Here is a 19085-nt window from a genome sequence, read left to right as displayed (position 1 = left end):
AAACATTCGTGTGCGCCAGGTGCTGAAATGTGCCGAACTCAGGGTGTTATTTTTACAGGCCGCTTCTATTCACTCGTTACTATTCATACGCTACTATTCACACATTCCTAAATTTAAAGGTATTTGAACCTTTTTTTTTTTTTTTTTGTTAATTTTGCTTTTATCTAATTCTAAACTACCTATTAATAGAGTTTTCTTTGTCAACCAAAAGAGGGTGAAAATATTATTTAACGAAACAAAATTTTTGCTATTTTTTTTGTTGAGCCTCACCTACATGTGATTTTAACATCTCTAATTTAAAAATAAAAATTATACACTAAATATACATTTTAACATCTCTATATTTTAAACTTATTTTTTTCTTTTCGGCATAAATATTCTACTAAATGTACACTTGTTGCTCAATAAACTTTCAATCCGCTTCCAAATACATTATAAAGATTTCCTTAATGCTCACGGAAAATATTTCGAGAAAATAAAAAATTTGCATTTTTTACAAAAAGATGTGGATGTTAACTTACAGTTTTCGGTTGGTTTTGCAAATTCGTACATAAATCACCATTCAATCTATTTATTTTCACTTTCGCCTCACTACGAAGTTTTGAAAATTAAGGTAAGACTTTCTGTTGAGATTCTTGAGTGCAAAACTTCATTTGACAATGTTTTGGGCCTCAGTACATTTTTCACTTATTTTTTTAGTTTTCGGCTTAAATATTCTACTAAATATACAATTGTTGCTCAATAAACCGTAAACCTGCTTCCAAATTCCTAAAAAAATTTAACTGAATGCTTCGGAAAAATATTTTGCGGAAATAAAAAATTTACATTTTTGTCAAAAACATGGGTGTTAGGCAGGCTTGACGCATGCAAAACGAGGCGGACGTAGCTTACACAGAAAGAGGTGAACCATGGCATGCAAAACAAGGTAGGCTCTGATTATGAAAAACGAGGCGAGATATGTCACACAAATCGAAGCCCGCACTGCGCATGGAAAATGAGGCTAGCTCTGTGCAAGCTAAAATGACACAGGCTCTGTGGATGCAAAAAGGGGCAGACTTCTGGCAGGCAAAACGATGCGGACTTCTCACATGCAAAACGAGGCAAACCCCATGCACAAGACAAGGCATGCTTCGTGCACGCAGAACGAGATGAAATTCCGGGTACTTAGAAAACGAGTCTGGTTCTAAGCATGAAAAACGAGACAAGATACACCGCACAAACCGAGGCCAGCTAAACGTAAAACTCGTAGATTCATGTTTGTATAGTGTCTATATTTGGGTAAGATATCGGTGGATACAATGTCTTTAACCGGGTCATGCACATCCCATGGCATAGCAAATGCAATGCACATCATTGTACCTATGTATTGCTTAATTGGCTACGCGATGTTTTGGGAGAAGCGAAAAAACCACCGAGTCAAAACCAACATATATTTGAGCTGCAAGACACAAGAAATGAACAAAAATAGATTCATCATGGTGCACGGTTAAGCTTTTTAACTGGAAGTTTCACATCCCAAAAAATAGCTATATTTCAAAACTTTACAAGAACAAATTAAGGGAACCAGTAAGATGCTGCTCTAGCCACAAGGAAGGTAAAAAGAATGAATGTAACGCTTTAAACTACAAAAGTAAGAAAATCAAATGGAAAAGTGAAAAAATATATATGAACAACGTAGCGTCGGAAAATGCGGCAATTACCATTCCAGGACGGATGCAGTCTTTCACTGAAACTATGTGAATAGAGTTACAACGTCTCTACGGTATCCTCTCACAATTAGAAGTCTCGGCACATTCTCCACCAACAAATCCATGTATTCCATGTAGAAATATGCCGGGTGGTTGGCCGGCGGTGGAGGTAAGCTCACAAGCACAACCGCAGCCATTCTCGAGTATCTGAGTATTGTCGAGTTCAGCTTCAGCGTAGTGTAAAGAAACTTCTCCACCTGCTGCTCATCCACGAAAACTTGCCTCCCGTCAGCCATCAGAGGGGTCCCTTGTTTCTCAGCTGTTGCCTTCATGTTAGCCATGTAATCAGCTATCCGCTGCTGAGCACCAGTGTACGCCTCCATGGATTCATCTTGAGGAGAAGCACCGTCTGCTTGCATGTCCCATGATTTCATTGTTACAACAATCACTTCAGCATGCATCCGAAGATCATACAGAAACTTCTTGACATCAGCCTTGAGCCCCTCCGCATCAGTATCCTCCTCCGCGATGCAGAAAACCTGGATTTTGCAACTCTCAAAGCTTTCCTTCGTGAGGAGGAGTTGAGAGAGAAGAAGCATGAGACCCCCATCTCTCACTATCCAATATAAGTCAATGGTACCATACTGCCTCTGATACTCATTAGGCCACTCGTCAAGACCCTTGACAATAACAACAGCCTTGTTCGCAACAATGCAATCGTTAATTATTTCAACGAAAGTGGCTGGAATTTCCGTTAAGTTTTCACGACGCCATATCTCAGGATACCGCATCACCACAATGTTTGGCTTGAGGTTTCCAAGACCCATTGTCTGGACAATGCCCCGAAATCCTTCAGACACACTTGGGGCCACGACAATCTCAGCTACACCTTCACAATTCTTGTAGTCAAGGTAGGTAGCAAGCTGTTTGCATGCAGTCTTAGCATCTTCAGCACATTCACGGTAATCACCGTCCATAATAGCAAAAAAGATGGACATTCCCCTGCCCTTCTTCTTCATACAGTTGGCAAAGTCAGCAAGTTTGGGATGGCAGGGTACATTATCTGGCAGCTTCCCCCATGGCCGGCAGAATATCAATGGGATGGGGTACCAATTCTTTGGGTGCACCTGGTTTGCTGCATGCATAGTGAAAAGATGAATAAGAAAAAGTTAAAGTATACTCACATGCAAGCACAAACCATTGGATTAGCACGCACTTCCTCCAAACCATCAGGATGCCCCCGGCAACCACACCACATAAACACGCTCTCACATTAAAATTTTCACCTAGAAAGGTAAAACTTTAGATGTACACGTACCTCCTAGAGATCGTAGACTGCGGAGAGCCAGTTGGAAATATGCACTCTTGAAACCATCACCCCAATCCCCAGCCTTGCCCTTGATGCTTACATAATAATAAATAAGGCTTGCCAGGGCTAGAGACACAATAGTGAATGTCCAGGAGATCAAGAACATGATCACTGTATACAAAAAGAAAACACAGATGATTAATATAACGTAAAAAAAAATCGAATTTAACCTACTTACATCACGCATAAGCATGCACATATGGCTACAATAACTTGCAGTACGACAGTAACAGAATCATGCCACTGTCAGATGCTAATCCATTTAATCAATCTTAACAGTGACGAGTATATAGGATCCATTAGTTTAACAATCCCCAAAGCTAGGTGGGCTGGAAATTTCCAACTAAATTTCAAGAGCTGACAGTTGATTTCCCTACCTATGCTTTTACTGTCTTTCTTAGCGCGTCTATAAAGATAGATCATAATGTTAAAAATCAGAGTACAAAATAAATATAATAGGTATAGTATACCTATACAAAGTGAGGCTCCAAGAAGAGAGAGGCTCCAGTGGTGAAATTTCCACCGAGGACGCCAACTGGGAGCATCTAGAAGATCCAGAAGGAAGCAAGATAAGTTCACACCCGCATAACACAGAAGGAAAAACATAGTTATAGTTGGTGTGATTAGATCCAGGTTCCCAATAACGACACACCCGATACAGAGGAGCGCTGTAAACAAGGTAGCAATGTGAGGCTCATTCCCCTCTGAAACCCGGAAGTAGTTAAGAACAGGTAAAATGTCATCATTGGCTATTGCTGCAAGGAGACGGGGGGCACCAGTCAGGCTTTGAAGAGCAGCACCTAAGGTTGAAAGAATTATTCCAATGTAAATGAATACTGGGAAAGGCCAAGCTATTGTAGCCGAAAGTAGCCTGCAGAGAAACTCCAGTTTCAGCAGAAACAAACGATGAACAAAGTACATTAATTTGCCAATGCAAAATTCTATTTGACACATACGCAGGAAAATAATTAACTAGACAGAAACTCCCAACTTTTAGAACTCAATTAACACAACATAGATAATATAATAAATAAGTGGCCATGGACGAAACTCCAAATCAATGGATTTAGCTGTTCTAAACCCTGAACAGTTAAGAACAAACAAACAAAAACAAAAGGAACTCCCAGACCAGAGACTAGTTAGAAATCATCTCAAACAGATCTTCTCGGTACTTACCTTCTAACAAGTACAAACCTAGGAATTACATTATCCTTTTATTAGGTGTCGAAAAATTCAGCACAAAGAAAGATGTTTTTTCTAGGTTTTTAAGAAAGAACAGCCACTGACAAAAGAGGGGGAACTTAAAAAGTTTAGTAAAAGATTTCTTTCACCTGTCTCCGTCCTTATGTTGAAGAACTGCCAGTCTTTCTTTCCAAATTTGGATTTTTTGTTAAAAGTTGATGAGCAAAAATGAATATTGCAAAATAGATGATTCCTAGATGTCTAGTTTGCCACATGATTAACAGAGGTGGTCATTTCCACACATAAATGAGAATAGAAAGGCAAAAAACAAATAAATTATACAACCTCAGGCAACTTTAAATTAATATAGTTAAAATGAGAAAGAAAAGATAGGTTAGTGCCTCAAGGAAGGACTATTAGAGAATTTGTATACCTGTCAGTCAAAAGCTTCTCCCTGGTTGCAAGGGCTCCAAATAGTAACACAGAGACCAGATACATTGCCGTAGTTGTAAGAGTTGCAGCCAGTGTTCCAATAGGAATTGAACGCTGAGTATCTTTTAGTGAGGCTGACCGATTTGAACCTGCCATAATTCCTGTCACAGCAGGGAAAAAGAGGCCGACCATTGCACTGGAAACAAAAATTAATAGCAAAGTTAAAAAAGCAATAGAAAATTTATATCCGCCCAAAATTCATAACCAACAAATCAAATAAATTGCCATACAAACATACAGCTAGTATATAAAATAATAGCCCTTCACCAAAAAGGAAAATAATAGTAGACAATTACAAGTTTAAAGAAATAGATTGATGAAACCGTGATTTTAAAAGAATGTCCTCAATAATCATAAAAAGAATCCTAATATTTGCATATTTATAAGTTTAACTCACACCAGCAAAATAGTCAAACTACTAAAGTTCAAAAGATTAATGCCATGACTAACTTGAAATTCCAGGATACTTTTCCGTCAGGATCAGGGATTCCATTGTTATTGGTCTTCTGATAATCTGAGCTCCAGTTTTCTTTAAAAGAGTTCAAACTCAAGCCCGTGACCCCATCTGTAACAGATATTACAAGAAATATTATCCATTTACCCCCACCAAAACCAAAGCCAACAAGTATAAAAGAATACATTTGACGGGAACATATATGTAAAAAGTCCAGTTACTATAATATAATGCGATGGCCGACTTGATCTAAACTGCACACCTGTGTAAAAGTAAGCTAATCTTTAAGATACTGGTCCAGGCATGCAGCCTTTGACCACTAAAATGAAAAAAAATAAAAAATAATAACAGTATCCAACTAGATCTGAGTAACAACATCCGAAGATATTTCTTTCAGTATATTTGTTCTTGGATGGGGGCAGCGTTGCTTAGATTATTGACCTTGTTTCATGCTTTCAGCTGAGGTTGTCATACTAGCTTACTTGTATTTTCTTTTATTTCTAAACCTAAGTTTTTGTTTTTAGTAAAACTATTATTGTTGTTAATATTGCTATCATTATTATTGCAAATAATATTATCTCTAACATTGTAGTAGTAATAACAATAAACAACAAGCTGACAACAACACAACACTGAAGGTTCACAATATTACTTATGTATGAAATCAAGCCTACGTATTATGACCCCAAAATTAAATACACCATTAATAATAGTAGACAAATTACATAGACAAAATATCAAGTACATGCAAAAACATATAACATATTGATAAGTGCCAGTTCCTGAAAGAAAGTTAAAGCTTCACTAACCTACAGGGTGATTCTTCCTCGCCAAAGCAATCCCGATATATATGCAGAACAGCGAGAATAAAACAGGTATGAGGAAAGCAGGTGCAACCCGATTGATCATTTTCACACCACCAAACACAATAAAGCACAAAAGAATAGTTACAACTATCCCATAGATTTGTAGGTCATGTGAACTCGGAGTTTGTATTTGAATTGATGTTCCATTAACTCTTGTGGTCTCTGTGTTGACAACAAGAAAAAGGGAACAAGAAATTACATACAATTTCAAATATTAGAAACAAGTTCTTGGTTTTTATTTTCTTTAACCTGAATTTTTTTTGGTAATTATACCAATTCCCAGCAAAACATTTCAAAGAAAAAAGGTTCTACTATTTTTTGTTGTTGACAAGAAACGATCGAACTTAAAACAGCAGAAAGATTTACAAACAAGTGGATAAGAAGTCCACCATCTAAAAAATATAGATAACACCTCTCAAGTAGGCTAATTTACAAGAACCTAAAGTTGGACCAAATTCATTTTACAGCTGCTAACACATCCATCATTATATATGAAAGAGAATAATCCCTGAACTCATTTGAAACTAATGCCCAGAGATCTGCCCAGTATCTAATCCCAAAGTTCATCTACTCCCACTCCCTTATAATCCTCAAAAGTTGTTCTATTCGCTCCAACCAAATGTTCCAAAAGACTGCCAACACCAAACAGCCCCACAAAGCTCAAAATTCTTGACCATCAACCTCGGTTTGAAATCTTTTCCTATTTTAGGTTTAACTTTATTTTAAAAATAAAATTAAAATTAAAAAATGTAATTCACAAATGGATTGAGGTTTTTTTCTTCTTTGTTTAAGATATAAAAATCCTTAGAAAAAACAGATCAAAATTCTAACAATCCTAGAGATAAAAGCATTACAAGCACTAGAACTTTTCCTAAAAACAAGTATAGATTTTACCACTGCCAAGCCATACAAGAATTTCAAATTTAGTCAGGCCTAAAAAATTCATAGGAAAGATATTATTGTAAATTACCTCTAAAAATCCCAGCTGCTGGTACAGCTTTCAAGAAGGTTTCAACAGCTCCCAAGACATAACTAAAATAACAAGAACATGAAAGCCCAAGGTCAGTACTCAACAACCATCCAGCACCATGCACAAAGCAATCAAAAGAATAGAACACTTTATTCAAGACTCAACTCTGCCCGTCTCAGGACAACAACCATCATGTCATTATGTCATCACAATTAAGTTAACAGTGAACACTTACAGAGATCCAGCAACAGCATTTCCTAGAAAGAAACATAATCCAATGCTAACTCCAACTTCTGGACCAAGGGCACGACCAATTAGATAGTAAGGTCCACCACCCTAGAAGTAAAATGAATACAAGAAGAATTCATTATCCCTTCTTTCACAAACCTATTTGGTGAAAAATAAACTAACTCATAAAATACCGTGTCACAGTACTCAAAGGAAAGAACCATAATTCAACATGCATTACCTGATATGTGAATATAACACAGTTCAATAACATATAAAGCACAGGGTTAGCGATTCTTTGAAAGTAAGAATAACTCTTATGATTGAATCCAAATTGTAGACACACAATCATGTAACAATCTAAAATGGTATCACAATCCAGTTTCCAACTTTTAAGAGTCACTAAAACATTGCTCTGGTATTTTATGACAGGGTGACGACATTCTTAAAATACCGTCTAATATTTCTCTAGTCTGTCTTATCATATAAATATTATGTACCTTCATAGCACCATTGGTTGCAATTGCACTCAATGATATTGAAGTCAGGAAAGTACACAAGCCACAGAAGAAAACCAAGAGTAGTGACTCAGCTATGCCAGCCATACCAACAATCCTGTCATTTTTACATGTTCAGATATAATATCAGTAGCTTTTTTATATAAATAAATAAATCAAAAACATATATATCCGTAAGAACATGACTGGTCTAGAAGGAAAGGAAGCATGATGCACTCAATCATTTGAAAAGCCATAAAAACGAAAGATACAGAAATAAAAGCAATAATCATCAGATTTGTTTCGCATGCAATTTCCCAGTTCTATTAAGCCTAACAAAGAGCTTTAGAACGAGGTAGAAGCATGCCAGAGAAAAGGTCATTTTTATATATTGTTCATGCATCTTGCAAACAGCTTGAGAAATAGAATAAAATAGTTGCATATCAAAGAAAGATGAACCTCAAGCAATTAAGAATTACCAAGAAAAGCGGATATAGTAGATAATTCCCAATATGTTTTGAAGGCATGGCACAAATACACCCATCATTGTTCCCAATTTGAGATCACTTGGCTGCATGGTGATGCACATCAAAAGATACAGAAAAACATCAGAAATTCGGAACTGCAATTCCAACTTTCAAGAAAGCATAACTCAAAAGGGGTAAAAGGCATACGCTACAAGTAACTATACATCTACGCCAGCATCCTTATGATTTCTTAACCACACCTACTTTCAAAGTAATGACAAAATGACAAAAATAGTTGCACTGTTTTACCTTGTAATTTACTCTATTGAATCCAAGCAAGCAATGAGATAAAGAAGGGACTTATGCAAGATACAGCAGGATTTTCAATAAAGTACCATACCTTTGGTCGCCCCTGAGTGATAGCAATATCTTCACCATCTCTAGGACTTGACGGTGCTGCAGTCTGCTCATCTGTCATACTGTAGCAATCATGAAACAAATAATTACCAGCCAATCAGCAACAAAAGTTATACCAAACATAAGTAAATAGCCTTCGTATCAAGTAAATTCTCCAAAATCAAACATGGGGGGAGAAAACCGCCAAAATATTTATTCTCTCATCCTTACATCCTTTCTCAGAAAGAGATTACACAGAAAACAGAAACCACATATCAAAAACGATAACTTTAAGAGAGAAAATAAATTAATTGTACATGTGCCTGCATCCCTCTGAATGCCTAGATGTGTATATGTGTGTGTGTGTGTGTGTGTGTGTGTGTATTGGTCAATTAAAATTATGTTCCAAGGGCACCAGAGACAGGGGTACATAAACAATATGACAAATATCGTAAAACCTAGGATACAGATATGGCAAAGCAAAGGACAAGACAGCAAAACAAAATAATATATTCAAAGTGCTTCCTCTTTTTTCATCAATGTTTTCTTTTCATGTGAGCCCTTAACATTTTAAAACTACCCGTAGAGACGTGATTTTCCTAACAATTTCAAAATCATTGTTCCTATTCACTATGTACATGCCATATTCAAGTGTCAAATTGGATACAGATTTGGGGTATCAAAAGCATGTGAATCAGATACTGCATACCTGAAACTTTTTGAGAGTATCTGCGTTTAAGGGTAACAGAACATGATATAAAAAAAACATACTAATGAGCATATCGAACTTACCTCTTCAGACCAAGAATGTTGACGAGAGAATCAAAACCAAATAGTTCCAATTTTGATTCTTTCTGGGGCCCATTGGCTTGCACATGAGTAGAAGGCCCTTCTTGTACGTTAGAACCCATGTTTTCTTGGGTGCTCACTTTTATTTTCCTGTCCCCCAATAGACATGTACAGAGATTATAAGCAAGAATAAATAAAATTATATTCCACATGTTGCTCGATCTTTTTTACATGCAATGAACAGAAACCCACCTTTCAACGTATAGGCACAAAATAAACCAAACTTACCTGAATAGGAATATCAATTTATAATTATCTTTATAGCTATATAAAACATTTTGACAAGGAAACTCGGATCTTTTTGGTTCCAAGGAATTATTGCAACAACCCATGAATAAGTTAACTCTAAATTTTCATGGACTGATGTTATGCCAAACCATAGATTGGGATACCCATGAATAATAATAAAAAATGTATAAGTGGAAAATGTGTGTACTCTTTGTCAGGAAACATGTTTATCATTAAGAAAAAAATACTGCAGAAAAGGATGGACAAGACGTCCATCAAATTACAAATTGCTTGCTTTCAACTCAAAACTCCAAACCAAAATGATTGCATTTAAAGGAAGATCCTGAAATGCTTGGTATAGATGACCAAAACAAAAATCAAACCTAATTTAGCCCCAAACTCACCCCATTTCCTCTACCCTAACATCAACTAACCTTCATTCCAACCAAACAATCCACATAAAAACCAATAACCCACAATGCCAAATGATAATCGCATTGTGTTGGGGCCAATCCCCAACTGATCTTCACCAGCAAGGAACAACAGTTTCTAAGCTAAACCTAAACCACCCCAACAGTTTCATCAGCCCAACTCAAATTTGTGTTGTAATAGGTCAGCACTCTCCTATATCGCTTTGCAAAGACACAGCACACCACCATGGAGATCTAAACAGACATGGGCTCAAATAGACTTCTTTTCTGGAGCATGTCATCAGTACTAATGTTTCATGAACCAATAGGAAACAAAAACTGCACTTTTGATTGGGCACACCGACCTTTCACATCATCTATATGGCTCAAAACCTTGATCAATATGCAGATAACAAAATTAATGATTTACCCGACTACAATCTTTTATCGAATTGACCAAGATTTGAGGAGACAATACTCTCGAAATTCACAATCATTCAAGTTCACTCAAAAATTTATATCCCCTACAAGCAAAAACCAAAGAAGATAACTACTATACATGCCACTTGGAATTAACTTTCATATGTAGTATACAAATGTGACTTGGGCAGCGCTTTAGTGTACATTCGAATTCAGAATCCAAGCATCTTAAGAATTCCCATTATTTGAATTCAATAGCTCATTCTACTTAACAATCAACATTCTGGCAAATTGCACTGTGGGTTTAACTCATTTTTTATTTCGACAAGAATTCATCATAAAGAAAGCTTAAAGCATCAAAGTGAATTTGTGGGTTTAACTCATTTTCGATTTCCGACGGGAATTCATTATATACAAAGCTTCAAGCATCAAATTTTACTCGTGGGTTTAACTCATTTCCAATTTCCCACAAAACTCCATCATACACAAAGCTTAAAGCATCAAATGAACTTGTGGGTTTAACTCATTTTCCACAAAAAACCCAATAAACGAAAAGCATAACGCAACAAAATTCATTCTTTAACCACCATTCAAATCCCTAAGTCTCAGATAAAGAAAGCGCACATACTGGAGTGAAGCTTGGTGGCCGGGGAGAGAAGATGAGGAAGAGGAGGAGGAGGAAGGATCCATGGACGACATCTCGAGCACGGCGCGATCGTCGTCGACGACGGGGCGATACTTGCGACCCCTCTGGCCACGGAACTCCTCTTCCGCACCGGCTTCGACGTCGGCATTGTCCATTTCTGCGCCCTGTCTGGATCGATCCAATACAAACTATTCCTACAGAAACTGGATTTAGATCTGTGCGAGAAACGGATAGAAAGAAAGGATTTTTATATAATATTTGCGGGAAATTAAGAAACGATAATGTTATTGAATACTGAATGTTCAAAAGAAACGCAAAGAAAAAGAGAGAGGCGTCTTTGAATTGAAGAAACCTGGAGACGAAATCAAATGAGAGAAAAAGTTGAGAAATGAGGACGTTAAATTTGTTGGCACGGCGGTAACAGCACGCGCCTTTTAAACTCGTTCTCGCTTTCTGTAAAACCCCATTTTTTGTTGGATTTTTACGTTTTTTTTATTTTTTATTTTTATCTTTCTTTCTGTAATCCGGTTTCTTTTCACTAATTATATTTTCTGTTTCTGTAATTTTGTAACAAAAATGTCGTGCGATATTTATAACAAAAATGTTGCATTTATGCAAGTTGTGTGTTGCGCTGGTAGATATGAATATGATTGTCTTAGTTTAGTTTTGAATGGTAATATCAATTGTAATAAAAATAGTACATAAGATGTTTATTTTCAATCCACCGCGTTACGAATTTAAAGTTAAACATTGAGTACACGAAATTAGAAAACAACAAGCTCACAAATAAACTTTGGATATGATGTACACATGAGTTTAGCCTTTTTTTTTTTTTTTTTTTTTTTTTTTAATCAAACGATAGATTTGTTAAAATAGATGTTAAATTAAGGAACGAGATTCGAACTCACACGGTGATGAAAGGGCAATACTCCTCTTCATCATTACGGTAAGGGATCACTTGCATGAGTTTAGTCAGTTAACTAGAGTTGTGTGTTTCTTCTTTTCACTCCAGTTTAAACATCCATGTTAGTTGAAAAACTTTGGCTCTTTATCTTTGCACCCGTAATTGGCCATCCTACACCATCAATATCCCTTGTATCAAAAACTAAATGAAGGAATATTAATTATATACGATACCTAGATAAAACACTTTTTTTTGTCAAGTAAAGAAACGAGAAGTGCAACTCAAAACTGACTCACAAGTCACAACATCAGAACAAATGGAAAGGGATCCTCTCCAGATCCCTTCCACTAAATTCTCTCCATCAACTAATCCGATTCTTTGAAATTTGATCAAACAGCTAAAGTTATTATAACTTTTAAAGTAGACCCCTATTTTTAGCTGTTAAATCAAATTTCAAGGCTCCAGATTAGTTGATAGGAAGAATTTAATGGAAGAGATCCGGAGAGGATTCCTTTCCAAAACAAACAAAGCGAGTTCGAAAATGACCCCAAAAATATCATCAATGAGAAGAGAAACAAATAATGCTAAAGTATTTCTTGTTTATTTTCCAACCAAGAGGCATTGCCATAATTATTTGAGAAATTTTAAGAACACTCTCAAAAGTAGGACTCTTCATAGACTTTATGTCACCTCATATTTTTTGTATAAGAATTGACGTTAAACTTTGAGATGATAGAGAATCTATAAAATCCCACCTTGGAAGAGTCTCCTTAGTAGTGCGGCTCACAACTACAAGAAATGTCATAACAATGTACATGTATTATTAACCATGTTACTAATACAGTATTAGTCAATAAGTTACAATAACGATAACAAATACACTGAATTTGCAATATAAAACAAAGTCAAGGGCTCAAGGTGATATGACTCAATTTTTTGTTCTTATCATAAGGACAATGAATTTCATATGTTTTTTTTTATAAAAAAAAAGGAACCAAAGGTCTTCGTGACGGTGTTTCACTCTTTCAGAACCAACAAGGTTCACAAAAACATTTCAATCTCTCCTGACAACCAAATATAAGAAACATTTAAATCTCAAAAGGTTAAAAATCCTTTTTTATTACAAAAAAACAATGTAAACTTATCGTTGTATTAAAAAAAAACAATGTACATGTATTATTAACCATGTTACTAATACAGTATTAGTCAATAAGTTACAATAACGATAACAAATACACTGAATTTGCAATACAAAACAAAGTCAAAAGGGCTCAAGTGATATGACTCATTTTTTGTTATGATACAAAAGGGCTCAAGTGATATGACTCATTTTTTGTTCTTATCGTAAGGACATTAATTTCATATGTTTTTTTCTTCAAAAAAGAACCAAATGGTATTTTCGTCAGATTATTCCACCCTTTCGAGGCCAACAAGGCCAACAAGGCTCACATAAACATTTCAATCTCTCCTGACAACCAAATATAAGAAACATTTAAATCTCAAAAGGTTAAAGCGTGTTGCAACAAAAACATTGCCAAGGGTCGTTTGAATTTTTCATGAATTTTGTTGAGAACATAACTAAGAAACAAATTACAAGGTAACTTCGTTGTCCATCTCCACTACACATAATTAACACAGAATTATACAGCAAAGGACTAAACAGGTGTATTAGCACAAGAGAAGTAAAAGTGGGAACTGAGTTTACGAACCGAAATCGAAGAAATATCCAGCGAAACACAGAAAGAACTTCCAAAACTATTCATCTTTAACAGAGTCTTTCTTTTGCTTTCCATGCCTCTCCTTTAGTTTCTCGACCTTCTCACTCGCATTATGCTGATTGGTGACCGATCCCTCTTGAGCGCTGCACATCTGGGACTTTATCTTGAACCCGAATTTCTTTGATACATTTCCCCACGTGCTAGAACCTTTTACGCGACCCAACTTCTCGATCTCTTGTCTCATGTTCGAACACTCCTTCTCAAGCTCAGATACGCGCATCCTCATATTATCCATCCCAACCTTTAAAACCTGATTCTCCCTCACGGTTGTGGCCCAGCCTCCCTCAGTAGACCCAGCAAACCCGCTTCTTAACTGTCTTGATCCATCAAGATTTTCTGAAACCAGAAAGCAGTCTGCAATGGATGTCCTAAGCTGAAGCTGCTCAAAGAAGAGAACTTGAACAACTATTCTAAGGGGTAGCCGCTCGTTCTGTGCAGCATGAGTGCAAGCTTCCAAGGAAAGCTTCTGGCAGTCCATCAACCGGCAGAGCTGTTCCCTGTCGGACTCTGCCAACCATGGGTGTGACTGCAAGTTGTAAGCCATTGAAAACAATAAACACAGAGAGTTACGCGATTGTGATTCTAGAAACATTGAGGTTGAGAGAGTATTTCTAGAGGATGTGATGTGGTTATTTTCTACATGGCATGATGGGTCAACTGTCTATTCAATGATCTTATAACAAAAAAAAAAAAAAAACGAAATTTATATGAACCATTGATCGATTCTTCTAATTACCTTCAAAAAAATATCTATTGCACGGTAAAGACCATCATCCAAGGGTCTGGCATATTCTGGAACAGCAGCAGCAAGAGCCTGAAACTTAGGGAGCTTCAAGTTGACGTCAGGGGCGACCTCTGCAAGGTATCCATCAATGAGCTTGGCTACCATTGTGATTGGGGTCAGTGAAGGGCCTGAAGACCCGATCAATTGTTCATCATCGGCCGAACATGGAGACACTCCTCCTGTAATTTGTTCCATGGCAAGGAAGTGGTCTAGAATTCGTTGTGCGCAGTCAACATTGTATAGAGTCTCCATAGAATAAGAGAAGTTTGGCATCAAAAGATCTTCCAACGTAGCTTGATCAAGCTGCATGCCAATTCTTTTCTCAAAATTTGATATGCAAGAAGGGTTCGCTCGAAGAATCATGGCTGTTCGAAGTAGACCAAACAAAAATTTAGTTGGAACTACACGCTTCTGATATGGAAGTAACCGATCGACCTCTTCAAGTAAGAGCTTCTGGTCTTCTTCTGATGGTGGGGACCCCAAGGACACTGGTTTAAGATTAGTACTATAATCATTGCCTTGACGCCGATTGAGCCCGGGAAGGTACTTTTTTGCATAAAAAGTGATCGAGGCTGCAATAATCTCCTGTTTGATGCCACGAGATTCCATGACCGAAATCAGCCTCTGGTAGAGAGGCAAGCTTAAGGTTGATGCATCCTCGTACCACCAATCTGAACTTGATTTCTTTGGTCTGGCCCCTGTACTTATTCCATTCCACAGGACACTCCCACCAGGACTTTGCATAGGGCCGCCATGCTCCTTGACAGGCCACCCAAACAAATTAGGATCAGTGGATGCTTTTGTGGCAAGTGACTCCATGCACCTTTTTGGAATGTTGAGTTCTTCAGCATAAGGGAGAATGTCATCACAAGTTTGAAGTGCCTTTAGAGAGTCCTTCCAATTTCGAAGAACTACTTGATTGAGAAAGGCTTCACTTTGTGTGATTAAGTTGTCCTCCCCGTACTCTTCAGTCATTTCTAGATGCTCAGCAGCACATCGTAGATATACAACATTTGAGGCAGTTAGCTCAAATTTCACCCCGTAGCAGAACTTAGCTACCAATTCAAATGTTTTAGCCCCACCAGGAATATCAGGGATGGTTATGACACGTCCTTCTTCTCCTTCAGATGCTTCGGAAATCAGTCTTTCCATAACCCCACTTTTTGAGAGCAAAGGAAACTGCATCGAAGGGCCATTCAAGGGTGAGAGTAGCTTTCAAATTTTAATCTATGCATGCATATAGGGTCAACACCAAATTATGATTGACAACTCGAGCGTAGAGCCATAGAACCTCATAAAAGGAGTCAAAAGCCACTCTCTAACAAGGGTATGCAACGAATTGTCCCAAGTTGTAAAGACAGTAAATCAAGTGATAGTTATACCCACCAAAAGGAAGTAAAAGGAAACATGGAGCAGAGAAGCTTACCTTATGCAGATGAAATGACATCTCTCCAACTTCAACAACAATGTCACTAGGAAGCCCAGTGGTGCAGAACCTATAATTGTTACAAATCATATATATGTCAGTCAACAAAAAAGAGAGAATAAGGGGAACTAATTTACACATGAAGGAGTAATTCATTGTATCAGCATTCAAAAAGCCGAGCAAGTCATGATTTTTGAAATCAATCATGAAGCATAGACCTCATAATGCAAAAGGGTAATCACATACATGGCTTCCATTTCACAACATGGATACAAATCCATCATAGATAATCATTACCTAGTACAAAAAAGAATTCAGTCCGACATCATTTTGTACTGTTAATCAAAAGTGTAAGGTTTGAAAACAGAAAAAAGATTACTAAAGGCAGTCTACACAGAGAATTCAACGGCCCATGTATTATGCAGGAACATGCAACTACTAGATCCTGATCACCCAAAGAGCATATATAATCGTAGGTATAACCAAACAGTATATGATAAAGCAAGAATTCATCAATTCTTAACAAGCAGCGGAAATGTTTGTATCAACCGCCTTTCTCTTAAGCATTCTTCAAGCCGAAATCGCAACAGAGCAATGGAAAAAGAATAGTCTGAGGTAACAACTCTCCAAATTTTACAAAATCCCAGCCAACACATAACAAATTTTACTTTCCATACAAATCCAAGGTTTGCAGACTGAACATAAACCATGTTAAAAATAAACACATAATTAAACCATTTTAATTACGATACAAATTCTGAACAATTCACAGCACATATACATATATATACACACAATCTGTCATAAAGAGTTTCAAATTTAAGATGTCAGGATGCATACCAGGCCTGTCCTTGTTTATGGAATGCATCAGTTTTAGATCCCAATTTCACGCAAGCCATTTTTCCTCCCAGTGAAAGCAGCACAGAACAACTTCAAGATCAACTTCCCAACAGAGATAAGCCAATCAGGTATGCAGAAGCAAACCCCTCAAGGCAAAATGCACAAGTAACTGCCCAAATCAGGGCAATTTCATAAGCAGAAGCAGAAACCCAATAAGCACTTTCCCTCAAACACACTGTAAAAGCCCAAATCAGCCAATAACTCCCTGAAAAAGCCAAAAGCAGAAACCCAAGAACGCTTAAACAGCACCACAATGTAGCCTTCTTTGCAGAAACCACTGCATTTTCTGGAAAAGCTGACCCAAAAAAACCAGTAGATATAACAGAAGAAAGTGAGTTCCTTCACAAACCCAGTTCTGAATCCATGAAAATTCCTCCAAAACAACTCCACCACAGAATACCCATCTCCAAAAAAACCCCAAATCAGAACCCTCCCCACAAAAAATAAAAAAGAAATAAAAACTCAAACTTTCTAATTCAGACAGCGAATTTAGGTCAACCCCTCCAGACTGCAGCCCCAGAAAACTCCAAAAGGAGATGCTATAGTAATTTAACTTGAAAGAAATTTCCAAAATTTAAAACCCACAAGACACAAGGGACCAAAACCACTGACACCTTATTAAAGTAAAAGGAGTCCTCCCAATGAATGTGTGATGGAAAATAATGTCTGCAAATGTAAAACCGGAAGACCCATTTGCCCAAAAGACAGCGAGGCGCTTGGAAACCCTAACATGCAAATGCAATGGCCTTATTAATGGCAGCACAGCAGCTCTCCCTCTCTCTGGCTCCGAAGGAAGGAAGACCTTCTCCTCTCTCAAGCACACGTGTGGGGTCCTCTGGCTTGCGACACACTCATTGCACTTTAATAACTTGGTTTAGGAGAAAGAGAATCTTTAGCCCCAACAATGATTTTGGTTTTGTAGTTGGAGCAAATTTCTGCTTTTCGACTTTGTATTTTCAATCTAAAAAACTAACGAAAAGGATTTGAAAATTTTGAGTTTTAATAATAAAGGTAAAATAAAGGATAAAGTGAATAGTATTATGATTGACTTTTTAGTGTAAAAATGTGGTTTTTTGTTAAAGTGAATAGTACCGTAGGCTTTTCATTTTTTCATGATTTAGGGTTTTTTTAATAATGTGAGAAAGAAAAAAAAAAAAAAAACCCACGTAAGGGTAAATTTTGTTTTTATATATAACAATATTTAGCTTGTTTGGAAGTACTTCTAAAATAACTAAAAACATTTTTGTTAAAATTGATTTTGGATTCTGATAACAGTTTAAGCGTTTTCTGTAAAAAAACACTAAATATGTGCTTTTTGCAAAAAAACACTTCAAATATTTTTCTAAGATCCACTTGAATTCATACTAAAAATTGATTTCAGAAACATTTTTAACAAGAATAGTTTTAGTCATCTTTTTTTTAGAAATGTAGTAGATTCATTAGAAGAGCAAATGACATTGCAAGAAGTCAATTAAAGGAAAGCAAGACTCATCCACTAAATAAATCTAAGATTAGATTCAGAGGGGATTCAAATTAATTCTTCTTTCTTAATATAACTGAGTCTGCTGATAATAATAATACCGATTGCAATTAAAAAAACTTCAACTAATGTAAAAACACTAAACTTTTTTTACTATAATTTTCAAGGGTTTTTTTTCTAGTTTATTGACAAGAAAGAATAGAAGCAACCACCATCTGTTTGATCCAGCAAGGCCATGTGGGTGTGCGTTACTAATGCCTATATGAAAATAATTAAATTATTCAGACCAAAACCAAAATAATAATATTAATTAAATTTAAATATAGTATTAGTACGTCGACATTTTAACTGAGATTCTGACTGATTTCCGAGAATAAAAATTGCTAGGGGTTTGATTAGAAAGATAGTCAATTTCTTGTCCCATGCAGATGCATTGCATAAATTTAGGACTGGGACCAATACGTTATTACTTACCTACCCCTCCTTCCCCTGCATTGACGGAGATGTATGCTCCGTAAGGTCGGTGACGACGATGCGAGACTTTATGGGAGATTGAAGCGTATTTATGGAATTTCAATATATAGCTCCATTATGTATCAGTTATAACATAGGGAATTTTAACGAAAAGTTTTCGGTACTGTTCACTTAAAA

At 36.7% G+C, this 19085-nt stretch overlaps 2 protein-coding genes across 2 annotated transcripts; both read right to left on the bottom strand.

Moving 5' to 3' along the window:
- Positions 1–1452: 1452 nt before the first annotated feature.
- LOC137726371 (cation-chloride cotransporter 1) lies at positions 1453–11570 on the bottom strand. Its single transcript, XM_068465290.2, has 13 exons — positions 11145–11570; positions 9402–9548; positions 8614–8692; positions 8226–8317; positions 7750–7864; positions 7257–7357; positions 7022–7083; positions 5995–6213; positions 5182–5296; positions 4673–4867; positions 3528–3928; positions 3007–3168; positions 1453–2823 (listed from the first exon to the last, which is right to left on the bottom strand). The coding sequence occupies exons 1-13, from the start codon at positions 11315–11317 to the stop codon at positions 1733–1735; spliced, it is 2952 nt and encodes a 983-aa protein (XP_068321391.2). The 5' UTR covers positions 11318–11570; the 3' UTR covers positions 1453–1732.
- Positions 11571–13597: 2027 nt separating this feature from the next.
- LOC137725411 (BTB/POZ domain-containing protein At1g30440) lies at positions 13598–17917 on the bottom strand. The gene is made up of 4 exons (XM_068464075.2): positions 16895–17917; positions 16055–16124; positions 14581–15807; positions 13598–14370 (listed from the first exon to the last, which is right to left on the bottom strand). The coding sequence occupies exons 1-4, from the start codon at positions 16951–16953 to the stop codon at positions 13822–13824; spliced, it is 1905 nt and encodes a 634-aa protein (XP_068320176.2). The 5' UTR covers positions 16954–17917; the 3' UTR covers positions 13598–13821.
- Between the last annotated feature and the right edge of the window lie 1168 nt (positions 17918–19085).

Source organism: Pyrus communis, chromosome 5, assembly GCF_041283825.1.
Source record: "Pyrus communis isolate YQ-2024b chromosome 5, ASM4128382v1, whole genome shotgun sequence".
Taxonomy (NCBI): domain Eukaryota; kingdom Viridiplantae; phylum Streptophyta; class Magnoliopsida; order Rosales; family Rosaceae; genus Pyrus; species Pyrus communis.
Note: the sequence above shows the minus strand (reverse complement) of the source record. Positions and strands in the feature narration are given on the sequence as shown.

Coding starts and splice junctions, on each gene's coding strand:
- LOC137725411 (XM_068464075.2), bottom strand. CDS start 16,953: ATGGCTTGCGTGAAATTGGGATCTAAAACTGATGCATTCCATAAACAA. Junction 16,125..16,894: donor CATAAACAAGGACAGGCCTG/GTATGCATCCTG, acceptor TAACAATTATAG/GTTCTGCACCACTGGGCTTC. Junction 14,371..14,580: donor CAATAGATATTTTTTTGAAG/GTAATTAGAAGA, acceptor TACAACTTGCAG/TCACACCCATGGTTGGCAGA.
- LOC137726371 (XM_068465290.2), bottom strand. CDS start 11,317: ATGGACAATGCCGACGTCGAAGCCGGTGCGGAAGAGGAGTTCCGTGGC. Junction 6,214..7,021: donor AGCAGCTGGGATTTTTAGAG/GTAATTTACAAT, acceptor TTGTCAACACAG/AGACCACAAGAGTTAATGGA. Junction 3,929..4,672: donor GAGAAGCTTTTGACTGACAG/GTATACAAATTC, acceptor GTTTCTCTGCAG/GCTACTTTCGGCTACAATAG.